Consider the following 26,847-nt stretch of genomic DNA (forward strand, 5'->3'; position numbering starts at 1 on the left):
CCCTTGGACTCCCAGCCCTGCTGCCAAAGCTGTGTCTTCTTCCTTCCCCCCTTCCTCCTCCTCTTCTTCCTCCTCTTCTTCCTCCTTTCCCTTCCTCCTCCTCTTCTGCCTCCTTTATGCTAGGACAGTGGTTCTCACCCTTCCTAACACGGTGACCCTTTCATACAGTTCCTCCTGTCGTAGTGACCCCATAAAATGATCTTCATTGCTATTTCATAACTGCCATTTACTGCTGTTATGGATCATAATGCAAATATCTGTTCTTTCCAGTGGCTTCAGGGAACCCCTATGAAAGAATTGTTCAACCCCCAGAGATTACAACCCACAGGGCATGAGCCTGTGTCTGTGTGTGAGCACGTGAGTGTGTGTGAATATGGGTATTTCTGTGTGAATGCATATTTGTGTGCTTGCCTGAATGCATGTGTGTTTGTGTGAACGTGAGTGTGCCTGAGTATGGGGGTGTGCGCGTGTGTGGATGTGTGTGAGTGTTGTGAATGAAAGTGGGTGTGGGCGTGGGCATGTGTGTGCTACCAAGCATTCACCAGCGCTTTGTGCCAGGCCAGGACTTCACCACTGAACTACATCTCCAGCCGGCTTCTGAGTTTTAATTAGAGAGCCTTCTTTATTTTTCACAACTATTAATTATGAACCATATCAAAATAGAAACTCTAATAAGGATTAACAAAATAATGCATAATACAAACATAAAATGAAAATTAATAAGAAAAAATTAAAAATTTATTAAAAATTAATAAGAAAAAGAACAAACATCAAATACATAGGGGGAAATTATTACATTTCAAGACAATGAAGCCAGGGCTTTGTTCTGCCCTGAGCTAGAGCCCCAGTCTTTTTGATTTTCAGCTAATTTCTGGCTCAGTTGCCCAGGCTGATTCTGAACACACTGTGTAGCCCAGTCAAGCCTTAAACTTGTAAACCTCCGCCTCGGGTCACATGCTGTAACCATTACATCTAAACTGAAAACGCTTAGGAACAAACGTGCTCTTAATTGTGTGCCGGAACCTACGCCAGTGTCTCCCATCACCTGAGTCCCAGTGTTTCCAAAGGCATTTCAGAGGCAGAGGTAGGGCACACTCATGTCGGTACCTGGGAGACAGAAGCAGAATGCAAGTTAGAGGCCAGCCCGAGCTGTGTGGTCAAGCTCTGTCTCAAAAAGATCAACATGAAAATAGGGACAAGAAGGACGGCTCAGCTGTCAAGACCACTGGCCGCTCCCTCAGAAGACCCAGTTTCAATCCCCAGCACCCACGTGGTAGCTCACAACTGTCTGTAACTCCAGCTCCATGGGATCTGATCCTTCTTCACGCACATGTCCACACACAATCACAAACATAAACATAATTATAACTAAAATTAAATCCTTAAAATCCTGGAAACAGGCTTGGTGTAGTGGCACAAACCCAGCACTCGGGAGGTAGAAGCAGGAAACTGTGAGTTCAGTGCCAGCCTAGGCAATTTGTTAAGAGCCTGCTCCAGGCAGTTTTTCGTTTTTGTTTTTGTTTTTCGAGACAGGGTTTCTCACTGTAGCCCTGGCTGTCCTGGAACTCACTCTATAGACCAAGCTGGGCTGGCTTTGAACTCACAAAGATCTGTCTGCCTTTAATTCCACACATTTTTTAAGAAACAATGAAGCTGGGCAGTGGTGGCACACGCCTTTAATCCCAATACTCGGAAAGCAGAGGGATGCGGATTTTTATGAGTTCAAATCCAGCCTGGTCTACAAAGTAAGTTCCAGGACATCCAGGACTACACAGAGAAACTCTGTCCAAAAAAAAAAAAAAAGCAAAGAAAGTGATAACAAGAAGCCAAGTGATATATGCCTACAGCTTATACACTCTGGAGGAGGAGGCAGCAGGGGTCATGAGCTCAAGGCTAGCCTGGGTTTTCTAGTGAGACCCTGACTCAAAACCCCAAGAGCTCAGTGTGTTCCTGGCCATTCTTGTTCAACCAGCAACACTCTGAAAAAGTCCAACGTGATCTCCCAATAGGTGCAGATGAAACATCTGACCAAAAAAATCCAGTTTCAGCCTGGTGGTGGTGGCCTTTAATCTCAATACTTGGCAGCAAAGAAAAACAGACCTCTGAGTTCAAGGTCAACCTGGACTACAGAGTGAGTTCCAGGAAAGCCAAGGCTACACAAAGAAACCTTGTCAAAAAATCTGTCTTTCACTGCTTATAAAAATGCCCAAGGACCCTGGGAGAAATGGCTCAGTGGTTAAAAACACTTGAATTCAGTTCCCACCATCCACTTGGCTGCTCACAGCCTTCAGAACTCTGGATGCAAAGGCTCTGACGCCCTCTACTGGCCGTCTCAGACATTGCATGAAAGTGGTGTTCAGTTAAACACACAGGAAAAACATCCACACACATAAAATAAAAATAAATGAGTATTTTTTAATTCTAAATATAAAAATAGAAAGGAATTTCTTCAGCCTACCCCACCCCCAAAAAAAGGATCTATGAAATTTACAACCATGCCTGGAAGCACACACAGGATGGAGGGACAGGAGGATACAGGAGGCAAGGCCAAACTTCGCTACATGAGGCCCTGCCCAAAAATTCAAAGGCAGGGGAGATGGCTCAACAGTTAAGAGACTTACTGCTCTCAAAGGAGTGGGGCTCATTCCCAGCATCCACCTGGGGGCTCACATCTGTAACTCCAGTCCCAGGGAATCCAACAGTCTTCTGAACTCCTCAGACACACACAGACACACAGTCAAACACTCACAGACAAAGCAGCCTCCAAAAAAGACAAATTGTGTACAATTCTACGTCCTAGGGCAGTGAAATTCATAAAGACGGAACGCGGAGTGGCTGCTCTCCAGGGCTGAAGGGAGGGAGACACGGAAAGCTATGTTTAACTAATATCAGATGTCAGTTTGGCAAGAGGTTAAGGGTTCTGGTAATGGCTTACACAACACCAAAGGGCAATCCTACCACAGAACTGAGCACTGGAAAATGGGCGAGGGGATTAGACACTGGTCAAAGTGCAGGAGAATAAGTGTCCAGGACGTGCTCTGTCACAAACAGAACGTCTCCAAGGCCCACCACCACCAACAGCCCAGGCTAAAGGACCTGTGCAGAAAGGGGGACAGAAAGATTGCAAGAGCCTGTGGTCAGGGAAGACCAGAGCAACACAGTGTCATCTGGTGTGACAGAGCTGCTGCACTCCTGAGATCGTGACACCTGTGGCTGCTGGGACAAGACCAAACCAGTCAACTGTCAAGCACGGAATCAGAAGAGGCTCACGTGCCCCCACCTCTGAGCAGTTGATGGCATCTGGAGGGTGGAGAGACAGTTTTCTTTAAGGGTGTGGCCAGTGGTAGATCAGCCACATTCCAGTAGATGACCCAACACCCTTGAGTATGGGCAGCACAAGATGGCGTCAATGGGTTCTTTCAAAACAAAACAACAAAACAGAGAACACAAAGTTGGGGTACTAGGGAGGTGGGGTGGATTGGTAAGGAGTGAGGGAAAGAATAAGGGTCAGTATGATCAAAATACATTGCATGAAGTCCTCAAAGAAGGTGTGTGTCTGTGTATCTGTGTGTCTGTGTATGTATGTGTGCGTGTGAGTTTTTGAGACAGGGTTTCTCTCTGTAATGGCTCCGGCTGTCCTGGCACTCAGTCTGTAGACCACGTTGGCCTGGAACTCAGAGATCCGCCTGCCTCTGCCTCGCAAGAGCTGGGATTAGAGGTGTGTGCCACCACCACCCAGCTAGATTATTTTAATTATATATTTTAAATGAAAGCAGTAGCAAATGTTATGCTTTCAGTATTTTACCATAATTAAAGTTATTTAGCCAGGCTTGGTAACACCAGTGATAGCAGCACTCATGGGGATAATAAGAACTACAAAATATTAAGACTCTGTCTCAAAACAAAAAGGAAAAAAAAGTACAAGGAAGAAGATGAATTAATTCAAATGCTGCTTAAAGATCAGACTAGCAACCTGAGAACTGCAGCTGCCTCCTTGTTTGCACTGGAGATTTAACCTTTGAATTTGCACTTGCGAGGCAAGCATTCGATGAGGGATTCTAGGCAGGGGCTCTACCCCTAAGATTCCCAGCCCCTCACTGGGGGATTCTAGGCAGGTGCTCTACTCCTAAGATTCCCAGCTGGCCTAGAACCCACTCTGTAGCCTGAGCAGGACTTGAACTCCTCATCCTCCTGCCTCAGCCTCCAAGCAGCTGAGATTCCAGGCCTGAGCCACCCAACTTGTCTTCATATTTAGCACTTTGGAAGCCAGGGGTAGCCGAAAGGAGAGTAGCTTCCATGGGGATGGAAGAGAAAGTACCACAGTGTGGATCAAGAGAGAGCAAGAGGGAAAACCACGGAGGCAGTGGGGGAGAAGATTTTCCAGGTTTGTTACAGAAGACTTAGAACTTTTTTAGTCAGTTATGGACATTGAAATACAGCCTGAAATTTACATAATATTACTAACATTTTTGTTTAGTGTTAGTTTGTAATAATGCAATAGGGTTGTTTTGTTTTTGTTTCATAAGGCTTCCTCTGACAGAAATAGAGGCCAAAGTACACAGAAGTGACTGACTTACATAATGTCTATAACCAGATAAAAGTAGCTTAGTTGTCTAATTGTCTTGCCTCAGACTTTTAAGTGATGGTGCCCTGACTGCCACATCTAGCTTGAAACCACAGTTGCTTAGGGCTGGGGAGATGGCTCAGCAGTTAAGAGCACTGACCTCTCTTCCAGGGGACCCTGGTTCAACTCCCAGCATCCCCATGGCAGCTCACAACTGGCTGTAACTCCAGTTCTAGGAGACCCGACACCCTCACAAACATACATGCAGATAAATTCCAATGCACATACAAAATAAAAAGGAATCTTTAAACCCACCGTTTCTCATCCATCCACAGGCACTGGACTAGTTACTTTCCTGCTCCTCTGATAAAACAAGGCCAAGGCAACATATAGAAGAAAGAGTTTATCCGGGCTTAGATTCCAGAGGGACAAGAGACCATCATGGTGGGGAATCGGCAGGCATGGCTACAGGCCAGCAGGAGCAGCAAGCTCAGAACTCAGATCTTCAGCGTCAATCACAAAGCAGAGAGAGAATTACTAGAGGGGGAGAAGTTTTGAAACTCTCAAAGCCCACCTCCAGTGACACACTTCCTCAATAAGGTCTCACCTCTTAAACTTCCCCACACAGCACCGACAACTGGGGACCAAGCCTTCAAAGGCATAACAAACCCACTGTTTGTCCTTTTAGCTGTTAGCTTTCGCCTTCAATGGCATGAATGTGTGGCCATCCACTGAGGCCCGAATAACCCACTAGTGGCTGCAGTCCTAGAAGAATGAATCTTCCTCCTCCAGCAAACATCAGCTGCCGATAGCTGCTCCAATCGGGAGACTCGGGCTCCTCCCGCATCCACGCTAGAATTTTGTCTAGCTTGATCTTGTGCAGATAACCAGAGCTGTTCCGTGTGTGCGCACGCATGTGTGTGTGAGCGCGTGCACGCACATGGCACGCACTCATCTGCACAAGTGTATCTGTAGTCCTGATGCTAGGGAAGGAAGATCACTGGAGATGGGCTACATAGCAAGACATCATCCCTGAACAGATAAAGAATGTATAATAGGGGCTGGAGAGATGGCTCAGAGGTTAAGAGAGCATTGACTCTTCTTCCAAAGGTCCTGAGTTCAATTCCCAGCAACCACATGGTGGCTCACAACCATCTGTAATGGGGTCTGGTGCCCTCTTCTGGCCTTCAGGCATACAAACACAGACAGAATATTGTATACATAATAAATAAATAAATAAATAAATACTTAACATGTAGCCTGGCTTTTGAAAAAAAAGGAAAAGAATGTATAATAGTTTAGCTAAAGATGGGGGAGAAATACACAAAGGAAAGATGCCCTAGACTGGTGATAGGTTAAAGATCCAGATGATGTCATCATGGACATTTGTCATCATCCTCCTCACTTTTCCACATCCTTTAAAAATGTTCATTATAAGAAAGCAAAGAGTAAAGCAAGAAGCTCAGAGAAGGAAACAGCACTTAAAGGCTGGTATGGGTTCAAGGGTTCAGAAAAAAGGGCTACAGCTCGGTAGTAGAATACTTGCTTAGAACCCATCAGAAAGGAGCTGGGAAGTATGGTTCAGTCACAGAGTCCCTGCCTAGAATCCCCAAGTGAGGAGCTGGGGTGTGGCTCAGTGGTAGAGCCCCTGCCTGGAATCCCCAAGTGAGGGGCTGGGGTGTGGCTCAGAGGTAGAGCCCCTGCCTAGAATCCCCCAGTGAGGGGCTGGGGGTGTGGCTCAGTGGTAGAGCCCCTGCCTGGAATCCCCAAGTGAGGGGCTGGAGTGTGGCCCAGTGGTAGAGCCCCTGCCTAGAATCCCCAAGTGAGGGGCTGGGGTGTGGCCCAGTGGTAGAGCACTTGCCTAGAATGGACAAGACCTGGTTTCAGTATCCGATACCACAAACAAAAAATAATAATAAGTGCATGAAAACAGAGAGAAAGAGTCCTCACAAAGTTCTGATAAGTTGTCAACCCTCTGAAGAACTGTGTTGCAATATGTTTTGTTCCCTAGCACCTAGTGGACAGAGTTGCCACAAAATTAGTACTGTAGGAATGCCACAAACGAAGGCCTCGATCCTTCTGAATGAATACCATTGAAATGCCAGAGACGTATTAACTACCAGGGAGATGCGTTCAAAGCAGATATTAAGGGACTTATTTCCTGAGCACCCTGTACCTTCTTGTCTTGTATAAACAAGACTTTTAAAAAGGCCTAGGTGTGTCTGCAGGGAGAGAGGTAGAGGGAGGCAATCATGGGGTTTATATAAAGGCTTAAGGAGTTTGGTTCAGGGCCAGGCCAGATTCTTTCAGTGTTTTGGACAGCCTGGACAACCCAGATCCCTTTATGAAGGCCTGGCTTTCAAGGCTCAAGCATGGACTCAGTCTCTGGGGAAGAATAATGAGCTGGCAGGTCACAGAGTGGCCAAGCCTCTCATCAAGGAGAGGCATTGGAATGTAGCTCGGTGGTAGAGAGTGTGCTTAGCATGTAGGAAGCCCTGAGTTCCATCACAAGCACCAAAGAAGGAGAAGACATGAAGGCAGGAAGGCAGACGAGCAGGTGTGAACTAGAGTCCCTGCTGTCACTTCCCTGCCTGGCTTTCACGATGTCACGTACCTACCTCTTCATCCTGAGGAGGGGAAAGGTGGGGTCACCTGCGATTTCCTTTTTCCTAGCTCCATGAAACACTGCATACAAAACCAACACCTACAGTAAATACAGGAGCACAGAGCAAGACCCAGAGTAACCCCTAAAAGGCTACTACCAGTGCTTGCCATGGAAGACACTGTCCTGGAAAACAAGGCTTTATTGTAGAACTCCAAAAGTCATCTTCTAGGGCGTCCATTAACTTTAGTTGTCTGTGGGGATTATGGGTGGATTGATGGACGAATGGAAGGACGAATAGATGGATGGATAGATAGATAGATAGATAGATAGATAGATAGATAGATAGACAGACAGGTTGCTTTTGAGACGAGATCTTGCTTCGTAGCCTCTTGAGCACTGGGCTTACAGGCATAAGCCACTATGGTAGGCTTGCAGCTGGTTTTGCAAATGGTGGAGACATTAGACTAACTTCAGCTTCTTTGGGATACACATTCAACCTTCAGTTTTCCAGAGGGTCTGGGTTTCCCTTCGTTTTAGCCATTAGCATGGCTGAAGCCTGTAGACTTTAGTTCCATAGGACTTCCCCTGTTGTGGCTGTTCCAGTGATCAGGGCCTCCAAACCATGATCCACGTCAGTTAAAATTGTGGGGATGGCTCTTTGAAGGACTTTCACATTCTGCACGACATCAATAGAGCCATCTGGAGACCCAGATGATCTCACCAATGCAGAGGCCAGCTCAGTGCTGGAACTCTTGCACCCAGCATGCATATAGACCTGGACTCCTCTGCAGCTTTCTTGGGAAACTCAGAGCTGAATCAGAACAATAGAACTGCTCTCGCTCCCTGATGCACCCTCCTACATCCCCTTCTCTCTCTTTCTTACTCTTTCCTGTCCCATTTTCCTCTAACCAAGAACAGAGGATCGTCAGGTTCATAGGAGATCGGTACCGAAGCCTCCTGAGAGCTAAATACAACAGACATCATTTGACCGTATTTCTTCACTCTTCCCTTTTCATTCAACCTCAGCCAACACTGCCTCTTCGCTCCTCCTTTGTCCCTTTAGCTTCTTCTACACATTTATTTATCTCATCCACTTTTTCTCTGTTACCCCAATACTAAACTGCAACATTGAAATAAGGCAATGGTTCTTAACCTTCCTAATGCTGTGACCCTTTACTACAATTCTTGTGTATGGTGACCTCCAACCATACAATTATTCCATTGGTACTTCATAACTCTAATTTTGCTGCTGTTATCAGTCGTAATGTAATTATCTAATATGCAGGATATCTGGTATAGGACCCCTGTGAAAGGCTCATTCCACCCCCTCCAGAGGGTCATGACCCACAGGTTGAGAACCACTGCAATAAGGGCTTTTGTTTGTGTGTTTGTTTATCTGCTTGTCTGGGATTTGAGTAGAGTTTGGTATTTTGAATTGCTGATACAGCTTTTTCTTTCTTTTTAAATTATTTATTTTATGTGCCTGGGTAAGTATGCCTATGTGTATGTGTGGGCACTGTGTGTATTTGGTGGCCTTGGACATCAGAAGAGGGCAGCAGATTGCCTGGAACTAGGGTTACAGATGACTGTGAGTCAAATTATGGGTGCTAGGAATTGAACCCAGTCCTCTGGAAGAGCAGAGCCATCTCCCCAGCTCCCACTTTATTCTTTCTTTTGTTGTTTTTACCTTTTCACTGGAAATGAAAGCAACTCGAGTGTTAGTGCACACACTACTGTCAGCAACCCTTTACATCCTAAAGCTTGATATGCAAAAGGTGATTCGATTTTATCATTTGTTCCCGGCCTATCACTATGTGCTTGGCCTTTGGTACGCATTGATTTTTTCAGAGACTGTTCTAACAGGAAGTTAGCACTGGGGGTCATGCCTGGGGCCCCAACAACAATTCTAGATAAGAAAAATAACACCACTGCCCTACAGCCCAGTCCCTCTTATCTTTTAACATTTATTTAATTGTATGATGTGTGCACACATGCACCCACATGAGTGCAGCTGCCTCAGGCTCCAGAAGTGACAGTTGAATCTCCTGACATGGTTGGATCTCCTGAACTTGGGGTTTTGGGCAGTTGTGAGGCAGCTTGCATGAGTACTGGGGACTGAACTCGGGTCCTCTGCAAGAGCAGTGCACATTCTTAACCATTGGGCCACTCCAACCCCTACCTGAGTCCCTCTTTAATAGTGCAAACACTGCCTTAAAATAATGTGGTGATCTTTAATAAATATTTAAAAGTTAATATATTCAACCAATGACCTAACTCCAGATAGCCAGGTCCTATCAGAGAAACATAAGTAACATGAGAAAACCAAGACAATATAATTCCACCAAAACTTGTCATTACCAGCTGGGAGGGGGTGGTACATGCCTTTAGTCCAGCAGAGGCAGGTAGAGCTCTGTGAGTTCCAGACCAACCTGGTCTACAGAATGAGATCCAGGACAGCCAGGGCTACACAGAGAAACCCTATCTCAAAAAAATAAAAAGAAGGAAGAAGAGGATGAGAAAAGGAGGAGAAGGAGGAACAGTAGGAGGAGGACGAAGAGGAGAAGAAGGAGGAGAAGGAGGAGGAGGAGGAACAGTAGGAGGAGGATGAAGAGGAGAAGAAGGAGAAGGGAGAAGGAGGAGAAGAATGAGGAACAGTAGGAGGGATGCACAAAGCCAATTATAGAAAAGCTCCTTCAGAATAGCAGCTGATGATTCAGCTCAAACTTCAGACTCTAGAATGGCCTAAGCAGGATTACTTCAAACTGTGAAAGACAACGACCAATCCAGACTTAGCGTCATACCCAATAAAGAGGAAAACCCGGCCAAAGGAGTTCATGGCTGTCCAGCACGCAAGGAGCAGAGCTCCATTTCTGTGGTCTTTTTGTTTCATCTTGCTTTTTTGGTTCTTTGGTGGGGAGGTTGTTTGGGGACTTTTTGTTTTGTTTTGGTTTTGTCTCACTGATCTTTTTCTGTTAATTTTGAATTTGGTTTTATGAGTTTTGTCAACAGGTGGGGTTGTTTCTTACTTTTTTGTTCTTATTTTTGTTTTTAAAGAAAGAATGTAAAGATGGGTGGACAGAGAGAGAGAGAGAGAGAGAGAGAGAGAGAGAGAGAGAGAGAATCAGGGAAGATTTGGGGAGGCAGACAAACGTGATCAAAATATAGTATATGAAAAAAATTTTAATTAGAAAAAAAACCTTCTATTGCAGAGGACCCAAATATGGTGACCAACACACACAACAAGCAACTGACAACCACTTGTAACTCAGCTCCAGGAAATCTGATGCCTCTGGCCTCTGCAGGCACTGAGATTCATGTACATGTGCACACACACAGACACAATTAAAAATAATAAAAAAAAATATTGCTAAGGCCAAATCACCAGGCCAAGTGGTGCACACATAAAAGGCAGAGAGAAACAGATCTCTGTGAATTTAAGGCTAGCCAGGGCTACAATGTGAGACCCTATTTCAAACAAATAAATATTTATGAGGTCTTAAATAACCTAACAATGCACCTCAAAGTCTTAAAAATATAAGTCTAATCCACCAGTGATGGGATGAATGCATAGCTCATTAATAGAGTATTTTCCTAGAACCCCCAGTGAGGTGCTGGAGGCATGGCTCAGTGATAGAGCCCCTACCTAGAACCCCCAGTGAGGGGCTGGGGGCATGCCTCTCTGTTCAGTAGAGTTCTTGGCTAGCATACACAAGGCCTTGTATTTGAGTTCAAACATCAGGAATAGAAAAAGAGAAGCTGGAGAGACGGCTCAGTGGTTAAGAGCACTGACTCCTCTTCCAGAAGTCCTGAGTTCAATTCCCAGAAAGGATGTAGTAAATGACTCACAACCATCTTTAGTGGGATTTGATGCCCTCTCCTGGGATAAAAGTGTACATGCAGATAGAACACACATAGTGGGGCTGTAAAGATGCTGTTGTAGATTTGGTGTAGTTCCCAGCACTCACATGCTGCTGACAACCATCCATAACTCTAGTTTTAGGGGATCCAACACTCTCTTCTGACCTCCTCAGACAGCAGGCGTGCATGTGGTACACAGAAATACAAACAGGCAAAACATTCATAAGTATAAAATAAAATAAGTCTAAAAAGAATATTTAGAACAAGGGCAAACAAACAAATCTGGATGTTGGTGGCAGCATACGCCTTTTATCCCAGCACTAGGGAAGCAGAGACAAGCAGATCTCTGTGAGTTCAAGGCCAGCTTGGTCTACAAAGCGAGTTCCAGGACAGGCTTCAAAGCTACAGAGAAACCCTGTCTCAAAAAAACAAAAACTAAACAAAAAAACAAAGAAGCGAACAAAGGCCACTTGGTGCTATCATGATTGGACGAAAGGAGAAATGGATTCGACATCTAAAAACCTAGACTCTTACCGCACAGCCTTCCAAAACATCAACGGTGCCAAGTTCAGAGACTAAAGGATACTACTCCTTGCGTCCAAGTTGCATTTGGAACAGGCTGGCAAGTCAGAACACAAGAAGAACAAAAGTCCCTGAAAACAACCCTTCATGAACCCTGGGTTCCCCCTGTGAGGCCATCACTCAAGACGTCAAGACGTCTCTCAAACCAGTTTCAGAGTCGAGGGACTGGAGTGGATTCCGCACTGCACCCTCCCCCACCTCCACCCTGATGCCATGGGAAACAGGAGACCTGTAATCCCACAAGGAAGTTTTCACCCTTCTCCCAGGACCTGCCCTAACCAGCCTTTCTTGGGTAGCAACAATACCATCTGCCCCACCTCCATCTCACCGTGTGCCTGAGACCTGAGGGATTGAATTGCTTCCTCTCTCACCTCCCACAAGGACAGCAAAGTTGGGTGTGCTTCCAAGGGCTTCCCAGACCCTTGGCCGAGGTGCGCCTCTCCCTTGCCTGCTCCAGTGTTGGCTTTAACACGCTCTTCTTCTGACCTGGACAGAAGTTGAGAAACTTGGACCAGTTTCCAAAATGAGAGCCAAGAACATGGGTAGTGGTGGGGGGAGGGGGGACTCAGGAGAGTTGAAAGAGGACCTTATATAAGATAGGGAGGGAGGGAGAGCGGGATTTGAGTCCTTTTTCTGTGGCCCTGCCTTTCTCCCTAACTCTCCTTCATCCTCAGCCAACTGTGTTCACAGTCACAGAAGCATGAGCCAAAGAGAAGGAGTGAGAAGAGGCAGAAACCTAGAAGAAACAGAGAGAGAGAGAGAGAGAGAGAGAGAGAGAGAGAGAGAGAGAGAGGCAAGGCTGGGGACTTGGCTCTGTCGGTACAGTGTCTGACATGCAGCAAGCATGGGTTCTATCTTCAGCATCCACGAATAAAAGAATGTTGATGTACATGCTTATAGTACCATCAGTCCAGAGGTGGGAGCTGAAAGATTCAGAGTTCAAGGTTACCCTTGGCTACATAGCAAGTTCTAAGACATTCTGGGCTGCTTGAGACTCTTTCTCTAAAAAAGAGACAGGCTAGAGAGGCAGTTTGGTGGTGAAGAGCCTGTACCACTCTTACAGAGGGTCCAGTTTGGTTCCAACACACATATCTGGGGGCTCACAACTGCCTATAATTCCAGCTCCAGGGGATCCAATGCCTTCTGACTTCTGCGGGCAACTGCACCCACGTACACAGACCACATCCATACACATCACTAAAATTTAGAAATAAATCTTAAAGAGAAAGGGTGCCTCCGAGTGATTGCTCTCCCATCCTCCAGAAGGACAACAAAGTTGGGTGCACTTGCGAGGGTTTCCCAGACCTTGGCCTCAATGGACCCATCTTTTCTCCCCTGTTAGTCTCTATTTTAATGTTTTTAAACTTGACAGACAGCGATATCGTGTGTGTCATTTTAATACATGTCTTTCAGGATCCTTTATTGTGAGACCAAGAGAGACAGAGGGAAATTCATAGTGAATTCCAGAGACAGACCACAAGACATGGAGAACTCAAGGAGGGTCCAGGGAAACGAGAACCCTACAGGCAGGGAACCAGCCTTACACAAGGCCCCTTGGCTGGAGTGGCGAAACTGGACTTGAACCTACAAACAGAACAGAAGAGGCCCAAAACAGGACTCGGTCCAGGACTGGATCTTCAACACTCCCTCCCTGGCCCATTATTTTCTTGGCCAACACCCCATAACCCCAACTCCTCCTCCTCCTTGAGAACCAGACCCAAAGTTGAGAAGCCTTTGCCCTATTCCAAGGCAAATAGCAAGCACTGACCACAGCGAGGAGATTTAAGGTCAGCCTTTGGGCCAGGAGGCCCCGGTCAAGCACAGAGGGCTGTAGAGATGTGGCCTCCCACTCGCCCCACCTGGCCAGCTGGCTGAGAGCCCGGGGTCTACAGGAACGGTATGACAGGCTGGTAGGAGGGGACTAAGCACATGGAGGAACCAGGCAAGGGGGCAGGGCAGAGGAGGGGCGTGGAAAGGGACAACTTAAGAGCAGGTGCCGCCCCCCCTCATACCCCAGCACACACAAGAGTTCCAGAACATTCTTGCAGAAACTGGGACACAGGTGAGAGTAGCTCCCAAGAGAGGGCGCTGACTTCATCTCAAAGGAGCTCTTCTGGGACTTTGTGCCTGTCTCAGGTGCTGTCTACTGTTCCATCTATCCTCCCTCGGGCCCTGTGGGGAGCAGGGCTCTCAGTCCCTCATTCTCCCATCCCTCCTTTTTATTCATTTTTTTTTTCTTCTTAACATGACATATAGCAATATCATATGTGTAGTTTTAATGTATGTCTTTTAGGAGCCTTTATTTTGTAGTATCTATCTCTGGGTAGTTTTGGTTTTTTGTTTTGTTTTTTGTTTGTTTGGGGTTTTTTTTTGTTATTATCTGGTTTGATTTTAGCTAGTTTTTGTTGTTCTTATTGTTGTTTTTGTTGTTTTTATTTGAAGGGGTTGTTTTGTTTGAGACAGGGCTTTGATTCATAGCTCTTGGCTGACTGAAAACCCACTATATTAGATAAGGCAAGCCTCAAATCTTTAGTGGTTTTCCTGCTTTTGCCTCCCTAGTGCTGGATTGCAGGCATGCAGCACTGTGTTTAGCCTGCCGCTGTTTTTGGGTATGCATATCTGAGCTAGGTACAGCAGTGCTTGCCTGTAATCCCAGCACAAGAGGATAGGGCTGGAGGGTTGGTATAAATCTGAAGCCAGCATGGCTTCAGAGTGAGACCCTGTCTTACTAAATGAACCAAAAAAAAGTGTGTGTATCTGTCTGTTCAACTCTGTCTCTCTTCTTCTCTCTGTCTTACACACTTGCTCACTCTCTCTCTCATCTGTCAGCCTCTCTCCTGTGACTTTACTCTTCTTTCTTTGTTTTATAGAAAAGTCTTAATTTGTCTGTACCTGTCTGTGTGTCTGTCTTTTGTTATTTCTCTTTGTGAGAGCCAGTGTTTTGATGGATGGTTTAAAATGGACAGATGAGAGACAGATAAGAGATGATAGATAGATAGATAGATAGATAGATAGATAGATAGATAGATAATTGATAGATAGATAGATAGATAATATAGATTATATATCTCTATGTGGATAGATAGATAATACAGCTACATAAACTGTTAAGACATGGATTTCACTGTTTCCCACTTGTGTATTTCTCCATCTGTTTCTTAGGTAGCATCTGTCTCCACTGTCTGTACCCCGTTTCTCATGTTTACATTTTGGCAATCTGTCTGCATCTTCAAACACCCTTCTCCCTTCCTTCCTCCTCTCCTTCTTAGCCCTCTGATCTCACTCTGCATCTCCTTCTCTCCACTACCCCTACTGCCTGGACCCAAAAGAGGAAAATTCCAGAAGAATATAATGGAGAGCTTCCACTCTCTCCCTTCCCCTTTGCCCTCCCCCCACAGGCACTGCAGCTGCCTTCAGCATGGATGGTGTGAGCACAGCCATCTTGCTTCTCCTCCTGGCTGTCATCTCTCTGTCCCTGACCTTCACCTCATGGGGCAAGGGCCAGCTGCCTCCAGGACCCAAACCTCTCCCCATCCTGGGAAACCTGCTGCAGCTTCGCTCCCAAGACTTGTTGACCTCACTCACCAAGGTGCAGGGAACTCACCTTTGGTCAAGGGCAATGGGGAGGAAAGGGGCCCCATAATCACCAAGCCCCCAGTAAATGCTCTCTCCTACCTCCAGCTCAGTAAGAAGTATGGGTCCGTGTACACGGTGTACCTGGGACCTAGGCGAGTGGTGGTCCTCAGTGGATACCAAACTGTGAAGGAGGCTCTCGTGGACAAAGGGGAGGAGTTCAGTGGCCGCGGCTCATACCCGGTCTTCTTCAACTTCACCAAGGGCGATGGTAAGCCTGCCCCCATCTCCTCTATCCTCTAGACTTTCGCAGATCTAGGCAGGAAGCAAGGGTGAGCGATGTCATCTCCATGACATTCAGAGCTGCAGATCTCACTAACGACCTCATCAAGAAGCAGAAGTGATCCTGGGGGGATGGGGAGAACCTATCCCACCCCCAACTCCCATTTCCACCACGAACTGAACAGCCATACCAACCTCCATATCTGCTTGCTCCAACCCCTTGTTTACCCCAATCCTTACTCTGTCTAAATCACATCATCAAATTTCCATTCAGTCAAGTAGCCAAGTACTGACCTTTGTCCCCTCCTGTTTACCTCAACCCAGCCTCAGTCTCTAACAGACCTACATCCATGTTGCCCATTTCAAATTCCATCTTATTTGGGGAAAGGGATGTTTGTTTGCATGGTTTTTGAGATAGGATCTGTCTGCACCTGTCTCCATCACCCTGCACTGGGAATACAGTCATGGTCACACCCAGCAAACATGGGTATGGGATATAGAACTCAGATCCTCATGCTTTTGTGGCAAGCAGCTTACCCACCAAGCTATTTCCTTACCCTGGTGGTCCTCATCCTCCTTCATCTTCTTCTCTCTTCCTCAATGACCAATTCTCGACTATGTCAAAAGGAATCATCATTTTTCTTTAAAGAAATCAAAGTCTTTACTTCATGATTCTTAGTTCAATGAGAAACACAGACCATCATGAGACTGTGGCATCCTATCATGATCAGAACTAGGCTGGGGAGCTGCAGGAACCCAAAGGAAGTGCCTGACCTAGCCAGGGAGGAATTCCTGCCCCAGAGGCCCTCCTATTTGTTGCCTAAAGTGATGAAGACGACTAGTCAGGTCAAGAGGGGGTGAAAGTGTTCTAGGGCTGAGGAGATGACTGTGAGGATAAAACACTTGCTGCAGAAGCTTGAGGCTGAAAGTTCGGATCCCCAGCACTCACATAAATGCCAAGTGGGCATAGCTGCTGTCTGCAATCCCAGCGCATGGGAAGCAGAGACAAGGGATCCCCAGAGCTGGATAGTGAGAGTAACTGGGTTGGCAGACTCTGGACTCAATAAACAGATGAGGAAGGTGATCGAGAAAGACCGCTAATGTTAATAAATAACAATAATAATAATAGTAATAATGATAATATGGGACCAGGGAAACGGCTCAGGAGGTAAGGGTGATTGCTGCTAAACCTAAGTACTTGAGTTCAGTCCCTGGAGCACATATGGTAGAAAGAGAAAACTGATTCCTGCAGGTTATTCTCTGACTTCCATGGCACATATGTACCCACCCTCACACACACACACAAACACATACATAAAATAAATAAATGTAACAAATAATAATAATAAAAATAGAGGTAGAAACAAGAGTCAGGCAAGGCATTCCGTCATTGTAATCCCAGCATTTGATGGGCAGAAGCACAGGAATCTTCGCAAGTTCAAGGTCAGCCTGGTCTACATGATGAGTTTCAAGCCAGCCAGGGCTACATAGGAAGACACTGTCAAGAACAAAAGTAAAAGGGGTGTCTGAGATGTGGCTCAGTGACAGGGTACTTGCCTGACATCTGCATAGCCCTTGGTTCAATCAGTCCTAGTACCAAAAATCAAAAAGCAGGGAAGAGATTGACTTCTGCAGAGGGTTGTGCAAAGGCTCAGAGACCAGGCTTGTTCTGGGGTGTCTCCCGGTGTCCTCGTATTTACTTTTCTTGCTTATCTCTCTTATTTGTGCTCTCAGTTGTCAATAAGCAATCATCAGCAGGTCTGGTGACAATGCCAAGGTCACAGTGGCACGAAGCACAGGTCTTCACCCTGCCTTTCTGATAGCCCGAAAGGACCACGTCTTTAGAGGGGAATCTGGAGGCAAGGTGACCTGATGAGAAAAGACCAGAACCCTGTAGTACCCAAAGGGGGCAGCTGGCCCTACCCCGAGGGTCAGGAAAGCCTTACTGGAAAATCAGAGATGAGATTCTAAACTGAACCCTTCTTTTGCATATCACTTTTTTTTTTTGAGACAGGGTTTCTCTGTGTAGCTTTGGAGCCTGTCCTAGAACTTGTTCTGTAGACCAGGCTGGCCTCGTACTCACAGAGATCCTCCTGCCTCTGCCTCCCAAGTGCTGGGACTAAAGGCGTGCACCACCACCACCCAGGCTGACCCTCACCCGACAGGCCATCAGGAAGAGATGACTCCAATAGGTAGCTGTGGTTCAGGATGGGCTGATTGGCTGCTGAGTTTGCCATTCTCCTTCCCCTCCCCAGGCATTGCCTTCTCCAATGGAGAGCGCTGGAAGGCCCTCAGAAGGTTCTCGGTCCAAATCCTGCGCAACTTTGGAATGGGAAAAAGGAGCATCGAGGAGCGGATCCTGGAAGAGGGAAGCTTCCTGCTGGAGGTGCTACGGAAAACGGAAGGTCAGACCATGTCCCGGGATCACACCCATCCTACTTAGGAGCTCCAGAGCCTGGGTGTGAACAGAAACTCTTGGAGGCCTCTCTGCCCATGGTGGGAACTGTCCCTCCTGGGGGTTAATGGGCATGGGAGTCTTGAAGGTTCCCCTATGGTCACAGCTCAGTTGTGTTGCCTGCTGCACTCAGAGCCCAGCTGGGCTGGAGAGGTGACAGAGCAGTTAGGAGCAGATGTTCTTGCAGAGGACCCAGGTTCAATTCCTAGCACCAACATGATGCTTCATCAACATCTATAGCTCCAGTTCCAGAAAATCCAATGCCCTTTCTAACTTTCACAGGCATCATGCATGCACACACACACACACACACACACACACACACAGAGAGAGAGAGAGAGAGAGAGAGAGAGAGAAAGAGAGAGAGACTCAGGAAAACACTCACACAAAATAAAATGAATCTAACTTAAAATGTTGGGTAAAATCACCACAGCTGAGCCTGGAAGTGGTAGTGCATAACTGTAACCCCAGGACTTAAAAAATGGAGGCAGGAGGACCAGGAGTTTAAGATCATCCTTGGCTAAGTAGTGAGTTTGAAACCAGCCTAGGATACATGAGACCATGTCTCAAAAAAATAAAAAATGGCAGAGAGTGAGGGGCAAGTGTGCTGGAGTGATGGTCCAGGGATTAAGAGTACCTGCTGCTCTTGCAGAGGACTTGAGTTCAGATCCCATCACCAGCGTGGTAGTTTGCAACTTCCAGCTCCAAAGGGTCCGACATCCTCTCTGACTTCAATGGATAGCAGCACACATGTGCACATACACAGAAAGATACACACACGTACACATAACTAAAACATAAATATATATATATATGTATATATATTTGTTTTACCATTTTATTTCTCATGGGGTTTATAATTACTTCAGTTTTAATTTCAGAATAACATCCATAAATATTAATTCACCCTAGATTCTGAAAAGCCTCTAACATACGTTCACAGTACCAGATACTTTCTATTTTTCAGACATCCCACCAGAACAAACCACCTTTGGGCGTTTCCTGTTGACTTCATGTGGTTCAACCCTCTATTTGTTAGTTATGTTACTTTATAAAAGAAAAACTTTAAAGAAAAAAGACACAACCACCACAGAACTGGGCATCGGCTCAGTGGTGGAGCCCCTGCCTAGAATCCCCCAGTGAGGGGCTGGGTGTGGCTCAGTGGTGGAGCCCCTGCCTAGAATCCCCCAGTGTGGGGCTGGGGTGCGTGACTCAGTGGGAGAGCACCTGCCTAGAATCCCCCAATACGAGTCTGGGGACTTGGCACAGGGATGAAGTACTTGCCTAGTGTGCACAAGACCTCAGTTCCATCTCAGCACTACAAAGTTAAAACAAAATCAGTCACCTACGGCTCCAAAAACCTTGGATATGGTCATCTCTTTGAAAATTCATTAGCATTCAGAAGGCTGAGACAGGAGGATGATGAATTCAGAGCCAGTCTTCACTGCACAGCAAGATGCTGAGGGAGGAAAAAAATTATATAAGCCAATGAAGTCTCCTTATTTGCTCCATTTTACAGAAGAAAGTAAAACGCAGATGCTAAAATAGCAACCTTCTTCCCTTCTCTCCAAATCTTACTGGCTTTGGAAAAAATAATAATGATGATAATATAACATATGATGATAAAGGGATTGCATGAGATGTAAGTGAACTCATAGCTGCTCATCCTGGTTTCTTGATGCTCTGACATATCACCACGATGGAGACAGTGAGATGGCTCAACAGACAAAGGCCCTCACTGCCAAGCCTGGCAGCTTGAGTTCAACTCCCAAAGCCCACACAGTGGAAGGAGAGAGCATGATCTCTGGCCTCCATTTTCAAGTCATCACACACAAAAAATACACAAAATTTTAACTCTTTTAAATTTTTACAAATGTAGTAGCTTAATACAACACCAATTCTTTGTCTTCCTGTTTGTTTTAGCTAGGTTGTCACTCTGTAACCCAGGCTCGCCTCAGACTCTTAGCGGTTCTCCTGTCTCAGTCTCCCGTGTGCTTGGATTAAAGGTGCCCAGCCAGATTCATTCTCTTATACGGGTCTATGGATCTGAAGTAAACAATGGATCAGTGTGCTTGGATTAAAGGTGCCCAGCCAGATTCATTCTCTTATACGGGTCTATGTATCTGAAGTAAACAATGGATCAGTTGGACTCTCTCGCTCTCTCCCTCTTCTCCTTCTCTTTTCCTTTTCTCTCTCTCCCTTCCTTCCTCCCTCCCTCCCTCTCTTTCTCTCTCTGATGATGATGATTATTATTAATTATTATTATTATTCCTCTTTTCCTCAACATACTTTTTATTTTCAAGACAGATTTTTCTCTGTGTATCCCTGGCTGTACTGGAGCTCACTCTATAGAGCAGGCTGACCTCGAACTCTTAGATCCACCTGCCTCTGCCTCTGAGTGCTGGGATTAAAAGCGTGTGTTACCACCACCTAGCATTGTTTTATGCCCACTTAACTTTTCTTTATAAGGCCCTTCCTGACATTCACCCAGGTAATTTAGAATAATTTTGCTATTACAAAATAAATTTTCGAGATTTGTATGATGTTTTTAATTATGTGTCTGGGGGAGGTATGTGCACATGAACTCAGCTGCCTGAAGAGGCCAGAGGCATCGTGTGCTGCTCAGCGTAGGTACCAGGAACTGAATTCAAGTCAGTTACAGAGGTGCAAGAGCAATACATATTACTAACCACTGAGCCATTTCCGCAGTCCCTATTACAAAACTCTTAATAACATCACACCTAAAGTAAGGTTCTTGGGGTGGGGATCATATTCAGCCTATCCCAGTAGTGGGCTTTGTGGTGACCCCGAGATGGATCAGGCCTCAGTTATAGATTCCCAGTTACACATCCCCTAACTCTGCATCACAGCTCCATGAGGAGGGGACTGGCGCCAAGCCCATTACACAGATGAAAACTGAGGTTCAGAGAAAGGAAAGACCTCAGAGTCCACACCAGAATCAAAGCAAAGTCAAAGGCTACCTTCAGATCTTGCCTTCCAGACTGTGCTTTTATGTCTTGGACACTGTGTTGAAATGTTGGTTTTGTTTGTTTGTTCATCTTCAAAACAGAAACTTTGTAGTCCGGGCTGGCCTGGAACTCATAATGAACCTTCTGCCTCAGCTTTCCCAAGTGCTGGGATTACAGCTGCAACACCTGACCTAGCATTTGTTGCTCTTATTGTATCCTGTAGTATGTTTGGCTGTTAGTTAGAGGCTAAACTGTATGTTTGTGGTCTATACTGGGGTAAGGTTGTCCTCAGCCATTGCGTGTGAGCATGCACTGTGTAGACTGCTGATCTCCGAGGGTGACTTACTGCCTGTCACCTCTTCTGCAGCCTAGATATGTGTCTAGGATGTCACAGTGTGTTCTGTACTATCCAGTGAGCTGCTGTGAATTACTGTTGCCTGCTGTGAGGCAGGAGGATGGAGCTCTGTGCTGACATCACAAGGCAGCACACTGTGACTCTGTCTTGGGATGTTTGTGTGCTGACTGTGTTGGCACATGTTGGGTTTGTCTGGTTGGTTAGGGGTGTTTTGTTTTGTTTCTTTCGCGGAGACAAGGTCCAAGGTGACCTCAACTCACTAGGCAGCTGATTCCTGCCCCCACCTCCCAGGACCTGAAATTGTAGATCTCAACCACTGTAAACAAATATCTATTTTCTTTTTAATTTAAGATTTACTTATGTGTACATGTATTTGTGTGAATGTGTGCCAACTGTGTGGGAGTGCCCACAAAGGCCAAAAGGAAGTGTCAGATACTCTGGAGGCAGTTACAGGCAATTGCAAGCAGCCTGATGTAGTCTCCCTGAGACAGCTCTCCAGTCCCCAGTTGTCTGGTTTTGACACAACTTGAGCCTAGAGCCCAGGCTGAACTTAGCGTGGCAGCCATCCTCCTGCCTTAGTCTCTCGCCTGGGGACACAGGTGCTCGCTTCCCTTGCAGGCTCTTTGGCTGTACTTAAGATGGTTTTGTAAGCAAGTGTTTATTGTGATACCTAGTGTTGACATACCCTGTATTGTGGGTAGTGTAACGTGTCCAAGAACAACCTGTGCTTGTCTTATTAGCATTCTTGTTCCTCAGGATAAGGTGAGCTGTGTGTTGTGGGTGACATTGTCAAATACTTTGGGAGTGTTGTCATATCGCACACCGAGTGGCCACATGTGTGTGTTCTGGACTGGAAGATACCGTGTCATGGGTGGGTGAACGCTGAGTAAATGGGAGTTGTGACAGCACGTGCTTTGGCTGCTGCAAATGCAATACTGCCAAAGCAGAATACTGACCCATGCCTGCCTATTCACCTCAGGAAAGCCCTTCGACCCCGTGTTTATCCTGAGCCGGTCAGTGTCCAACATCATCTGCTCCGTTATCTTTGGAAGTCGATTCGACTATGAGGACGAGCGTCTGCTCACCATCATCCGATTCATCAATGACAACTTCCAGATAATGAGCAGCCCCTGGGGCGAGGTCAGTACTCTGAGGTCAACCAGATGCGGATAGGGGGTCCCCACGGGGTCCATCCGTGGAGAAAGAAGCTGCAGGGACTGGAGAGGAGAAACAAGCCTATCATCTCAACACTAAGAAGACTGGGGCTGGAGGATAGTCACGAGTTCCAGGTCAACCTGGACTTGGTAGAGAGAGCCCCAGCAGCCAGAGATGAAGAAAAATAAGTAAAAACCAACAGAGAAGAGATGTAACTGGCCTGCTCGGCCCCACTCTTACTTTATAACCCGCCCCAGTTATTCAGTCAACCCATCCTGCTCCACCCCGCCCCCTCCCTCCCACGCTCTTTCCGCCCTCGCAGAACTTGGCAGCCCCTGCCTAGACCTGGACGGAGCCTATTTGATCTGATGACCTTACTTAGCCCACGAGCACCCAATCACATACCCTGTTGAGTGCCTTGCTTCCTGAAGCCCCGCCAACTCCGCTCCTTCCCCCAGATGTACAACATCTTCCCGAGTCTCCTGGACTGGTTGCCCGGGCCCCACAGGCGCATGTTCAGGAACTTTAGGGGCATGAAAGAGCTCATCGCCCGCAGCGTCCGTGAACACCAGGCTTCTCTGGATCCCAACTCTCCCCGAGACTTCATTGATTGCTTCCTCACAAAGATGGCACAGGTAGCTATGATATCAAAAATCCTCCCTCTGGGCTGGTCTGAACCCCTCCTGCTGCCCCGGGGCCTCAAACCTACAGGGATCTCAGCTTGAACAGTCTGGGAACTTGTTCCCTGAGGAGAAGCTGTGGCACCTGGCCCTGCTGGACCGCTGCCCAGAGCCACCGCCAACTAACAAATCATTAAGCTGTGGGGTTTGCCAAGGTGTTCACCAAGGGGCTTGCCCCTTTTTATCTCTCCTTGTTCACACCTCACACTCCTCTGCTCCCAGGAAGAAAAGTCAGCTGGAGAGAGGGACAGAACTGGCGCCCCTTAGCGGTAGTATAAGCTAAGCCACACAGGTTCCAAAGTATAGGATTCCCCCAGGCCCTGGCTCATGGCCCCTTTCCACCCCCACAGGAGAAGAAAGACCCACTGAGCCACTTCCAAATGAACACCCTGTTGATGACTACACACAATCTGCTGTTCGGTGGCACAGAGACCGTGGGCACCACGATGCGCCATGCCTTCCTTATTCTCATGAAGTATCCCAAAGTACAAGGTACAGGGATATCAAAGGGCCGCTCAACACTCTCTGTCCCTTCTCCCCCTCTCCCTGTCCCGAGGGTTTATTGGGGCCTTCTGCTAATGCACCCTCACATACAAGACAAACCTACTGAGAGACTGATGCCAGGATGACCCTCAGGGTCCAGACCCTGCATGGTGATCCTCTTTCAAATCAGGCCTGTGTAGTTTGGCCCCGCCCACAACGCACGTGACTGTCAGGCCTCTAAATCCTGCTCCTTCTGTCCTCTTAAAACCTCATCCATAAGACCCAGGCACAAGGTCTGCTGAGGACAACGACCTCTCCTGAATAACAAGACCTCTAGCACAACCTGTAAACAACCTCCCCCAGGCTCCACCTCCCGGTGTCTCCCAGCTTTGTGGGAGATCTCTAGCCTTCCCCTGCACAGCCCACCCACTGGGTCCATGAGCCTCAAAAGAGGGTCCTAGGATCCAAGTAGCCCTGAAGCCCACCTACACAAACCCACACGCAGAAACCTGCAACGACCATCATTTACACTCTCTCGAAAACGAACGCTTGGAAACCCAGATTAGCCAGAACTCGCAGCTATCTTCCTGCCTCAGTTTCCCCCGTGCAATGATTAAAGGCCACAGTATGGGGCTTTGACTTGAGCTTTTCCTGTCCACTGGTGCAAATCTGTTCCAGTCCCAGTGCTCCTCAGGCACCATCATCCACTCCCTTCCTCTATCACCTCCAGCCCGCATACAGGAGGAGATTGACCGCGTGGTGGGGCGAGCCCGGATGCCATCACTGGACGACCGCGTGAACATGCCTTACACAGAAGCAGTCATCCACGAAGTACAGCGCTTCGCGGACGTCATCCCCATGAACCTGCCTCACCGCGTCATTCGGGACACGCATTTCCGCGGTTTCCTGATACCCAAGGTGTGCAGGGGTAACATAGGAATAGGTATTTCAGGATCTTGTAATTGGCTAAGGAGTACCCTTGACCTTAGCAATCAGCATCCAGAGTGAAGCTGTAGACGTGGGAAGTTGCTTGTTTCTAAAATTTTTTAAATATTTTTTTCCAATTTTTAATTTGATTTTTTTATGTGAATGACTGGGTGTTTTATTTGGAATGTATGTCTGTGCACCAGATGCATGCAGTGCCCAAGGAGGCCAGAAGAGGGCATTGTGTTCTCTGGAGCTGGAGTTACATATGGCTGGGTGGATGCTGGGAATCAAACCCAGGTCCTCTTCAAGAGCAGCCTGTACCCTTAACACCGGAGCATCTCCTCAGCCCTGTTTTGTATATTTTGAGGCAGAAGTCTCTTGTAGCCCAGGTTGGCCACAAACTCCCTATGTGACTAAGAGTGAACCTGAACTCCAGATCGTCCTGCCTCTACCTCCTGTGTGCTGGGATTGCAAGCATTGGCCACTTTAGCGATTTCAGATTCGTAGAAACAGAGTCCTTTCCGAGAAATCCTTCTCGCACCATTAGAACTCCATACTCCTTCCCTATCTGAAACCCATACCTTGAACCCTCCCCAGAATCACCAGGGTTTGGGACTTCTTCTGAACATCTATCTCCTGAGGCCAAAACACCATTCTTGGAGGACCCCTCCCTCAGAACCCCTACAGCTGCTCCTTCAAAGCTCAGGGACAAAGGTTTCTCAGACCTCAGCAGCAGCTATCAGCACCTATCTCTAGGAACCCTGGATGGAGTCTGTCCACCCTTCTCAAGCCCCTAGAAGTTCCATCTTTGCAGCATGGAAATCTGGGTTTGAGGGAGACAGAACAACCCTCTTCCAGAATGGAGACTTGTCTTGGCTGAACTTCCAGAGGATGCAGGAATGTGGACTGGATTCCCAGCGTCCACATCACAACCCCCGTCCCAGTTCCAGGAGACCAGCCTCTCTCTCCTGACCTCCTTAGCACGTGCACCCACGTGGCACTCGTGTCTACATGCAGGCAAACACTCAGACACACAAAATGAAAATAGTAAAATCCTCAGGAGGTCTGCACTGACTCTGCCTCCTCATCCACACAGGACACAGATGTCATCACGCTTCTTAACACCGTGCACTATGACTCCGAACAATTCAAGACGCCTCGGGAGTTCAATCCCGAGCATTTTCTGGATGCCAATCAATCCTTCAAGAAGAGCCCTGCCTTCATGCCATTTTCGGCTGGTAAGAATGGAGTCGCTCTTTTGAACCATACTCCTAACCCGACTCTGCAAGCCTTCTCCATCCCATCCTATTCTTAGCTTTCCTTGCAGAGATCCCCCTTTTCCAGTAACCCCCAAGTGGAAGCCCATTAATTTAAGAAGATTTTCAGACTCTCCACTAGGTGGCGAGCCTGGCTCTGATTTTCCTTAACTCTGCCTTGCCCGCTGGCAGCAGGGGAGGAGGAAGAGGGCGGGGAAGGGGAAAGAGGGCAGGAATCCTATTTACTCAGCACAGAGGACGAAATGAGGGGTAATGTCAGATAAGTTATCCTGTCGCCTTTTGTGTGCCCCGATACCTCTGGGAAGGGGCAGCGGCTGAGAGTTGGACTCCAACAGCCAGATCATACCGGATTGATTGCACCCCAGCTGTGTCTTGGCTGTGGGACCGTTCAAACACAGGATTTGAATCCAGCCATCTACTTCGGCTTCATTTCCCCCAAAACCCTGAGGCCTTTGTGGGTGATATCCCCAGCCGTTACCTTCAAACCCACAGATTCTCTCTGAGCATGTGCGAGTGCTGCCCCACACTGTCTACTTCACCTTTGCTCTTGGCCCTCCCACCCACGCAGGACGCCGACTGTGTCTTGGGGAGTCTCTGGCGCGCATGGAGCTCTTCATATACCTCACCTCCATTCTGCAGAACTTCACGTTGCAACCGCTGGTGGAGCCTGAGGACATCGACCTGACCCCGCTTAGCTCAGGGCTGGGCAATTTGCCAAGGCCTTTCCAGTTATGTGTGCAGGTTCGCTGAGTACCGCGCCCAGGGACTGCTCTGTCCCTCTTCCAGCTGGTTTCACTGTCGTGGGCCTCCATCAGGGTCTCTGCCACATTCTCTCTCTTTCCTAACCCCTGGGCCTGGCATATTGGTCCTTTACCCTCCTATCTTAAACCTGTCTTCGAGGAAAGAATGACGTGACAAAGGGGAATTGCAGTCTTAGACCCACAGAACCTACTCTGTAATGTACCCTTTCCTGGGCTTTTTGTATCATTTCCTATTAAATATCTTGACAATAGATTCGTGCCTGACTCAACTGAATTTAAAAAGGAGAAACGTCTGTAATGGCAGTGATTCTCAATCTGGGG

The 26,847-nt window shown here is 47.2% G+C and overlaps 1 protein-coding gene and 1 long non-coding RNA gene across 2 annotated transcripts; one reads left to right on the top strand and one right to left on the bottom strand.

Moving 5' to 3' along the window:
* Positions 1 to 725: 725 nt before the first annotated feature.
* Positions 726 to 12,071, bottom strand: LOC121449071. Its single transcript, XR_005974476.1, has 3 exons — positions 11,981 to 12,071; positions 11,562 to 11,646; positions 726 to 1,107 (listed from the first exon to the last, which is right to left on the bottom strand). It is a non-coding gene; the product is annotated as an uncharacterized LOC121449071 (long non-coding RNA).
* A 1,544-nt stretch (positions 12,072 to 13,615) lies between these two features.
* On the top strand, positions 13,616 to 26,777 carry LOC121449580 (cytochrome P450 2F2). Its single transcript, XM_041654112.1, has 10 exons — positions 13,616 to 13,671; positions 15,008 to 15,198; positions 15,291 to 15,453; positions 17,720 to 17,869; positions 22,223 to 22,383; positions 22,857 to 23,033; positions 23,429 to 23,570; positions 24,292 to 24,479; positions 25,585 to 25,726; positions 26,334 to 26,777. Exons 2-10 carry the CDS (start codon positions 15,028 to 15,030, stop codon positions 26,513 to 26,515), a joined length of 1,476 nt encoding a protein of 491 aa, XP_041510046.1. The 5' UTR covers positions 13,616 to 13,671; positions 15,008 to 15,027; the 3' UTR covers positions 26,516 to 26,777.
* The last annotated feature ends 70 nt before the right edge of the window (positions 26,778 to 26,847 follow it).

Source organism: Microtus oregoni, unplaced genomic scaffold (genome assembly GCF_018167655.1).
Source record: "Microtus oregoni isolate MIOR12 unplaced genomic scaffold, Mior012 000006F_ref0000085, whole genome shotgun sequence".
Classification (NCBI taxonomy): Eukaryota; Metazoa; Chordata; class Mammalia; order Rodentia; family Cricetidae; genus Microtus; species Microtus oregoni.

Bases quoted from the DNA above. Each gene is read 5' to 3' on its own strand.
- LOC121449580 (XM_041654112.1), top strand. From the start codon at position 15,028: ATGGATGGTGTGAGCACAGCCATCTTGCTTCTCCTCCTGGCTGTCATC. The intron at 23,571-24,291 runs GTACAGGGATAT...TATCACCTCCAG, and splicing joins GAAGTATCCCAAAGTACAAG to CCCGCATACAGGAGGAGATT. The intron at 24,480-25,584 runs GTGTGCAGGGGT...TCATCCACACAG, and splicing joins GCGGTTTCCTGATACCCAAG to GACACAGATGTCATCACGCT.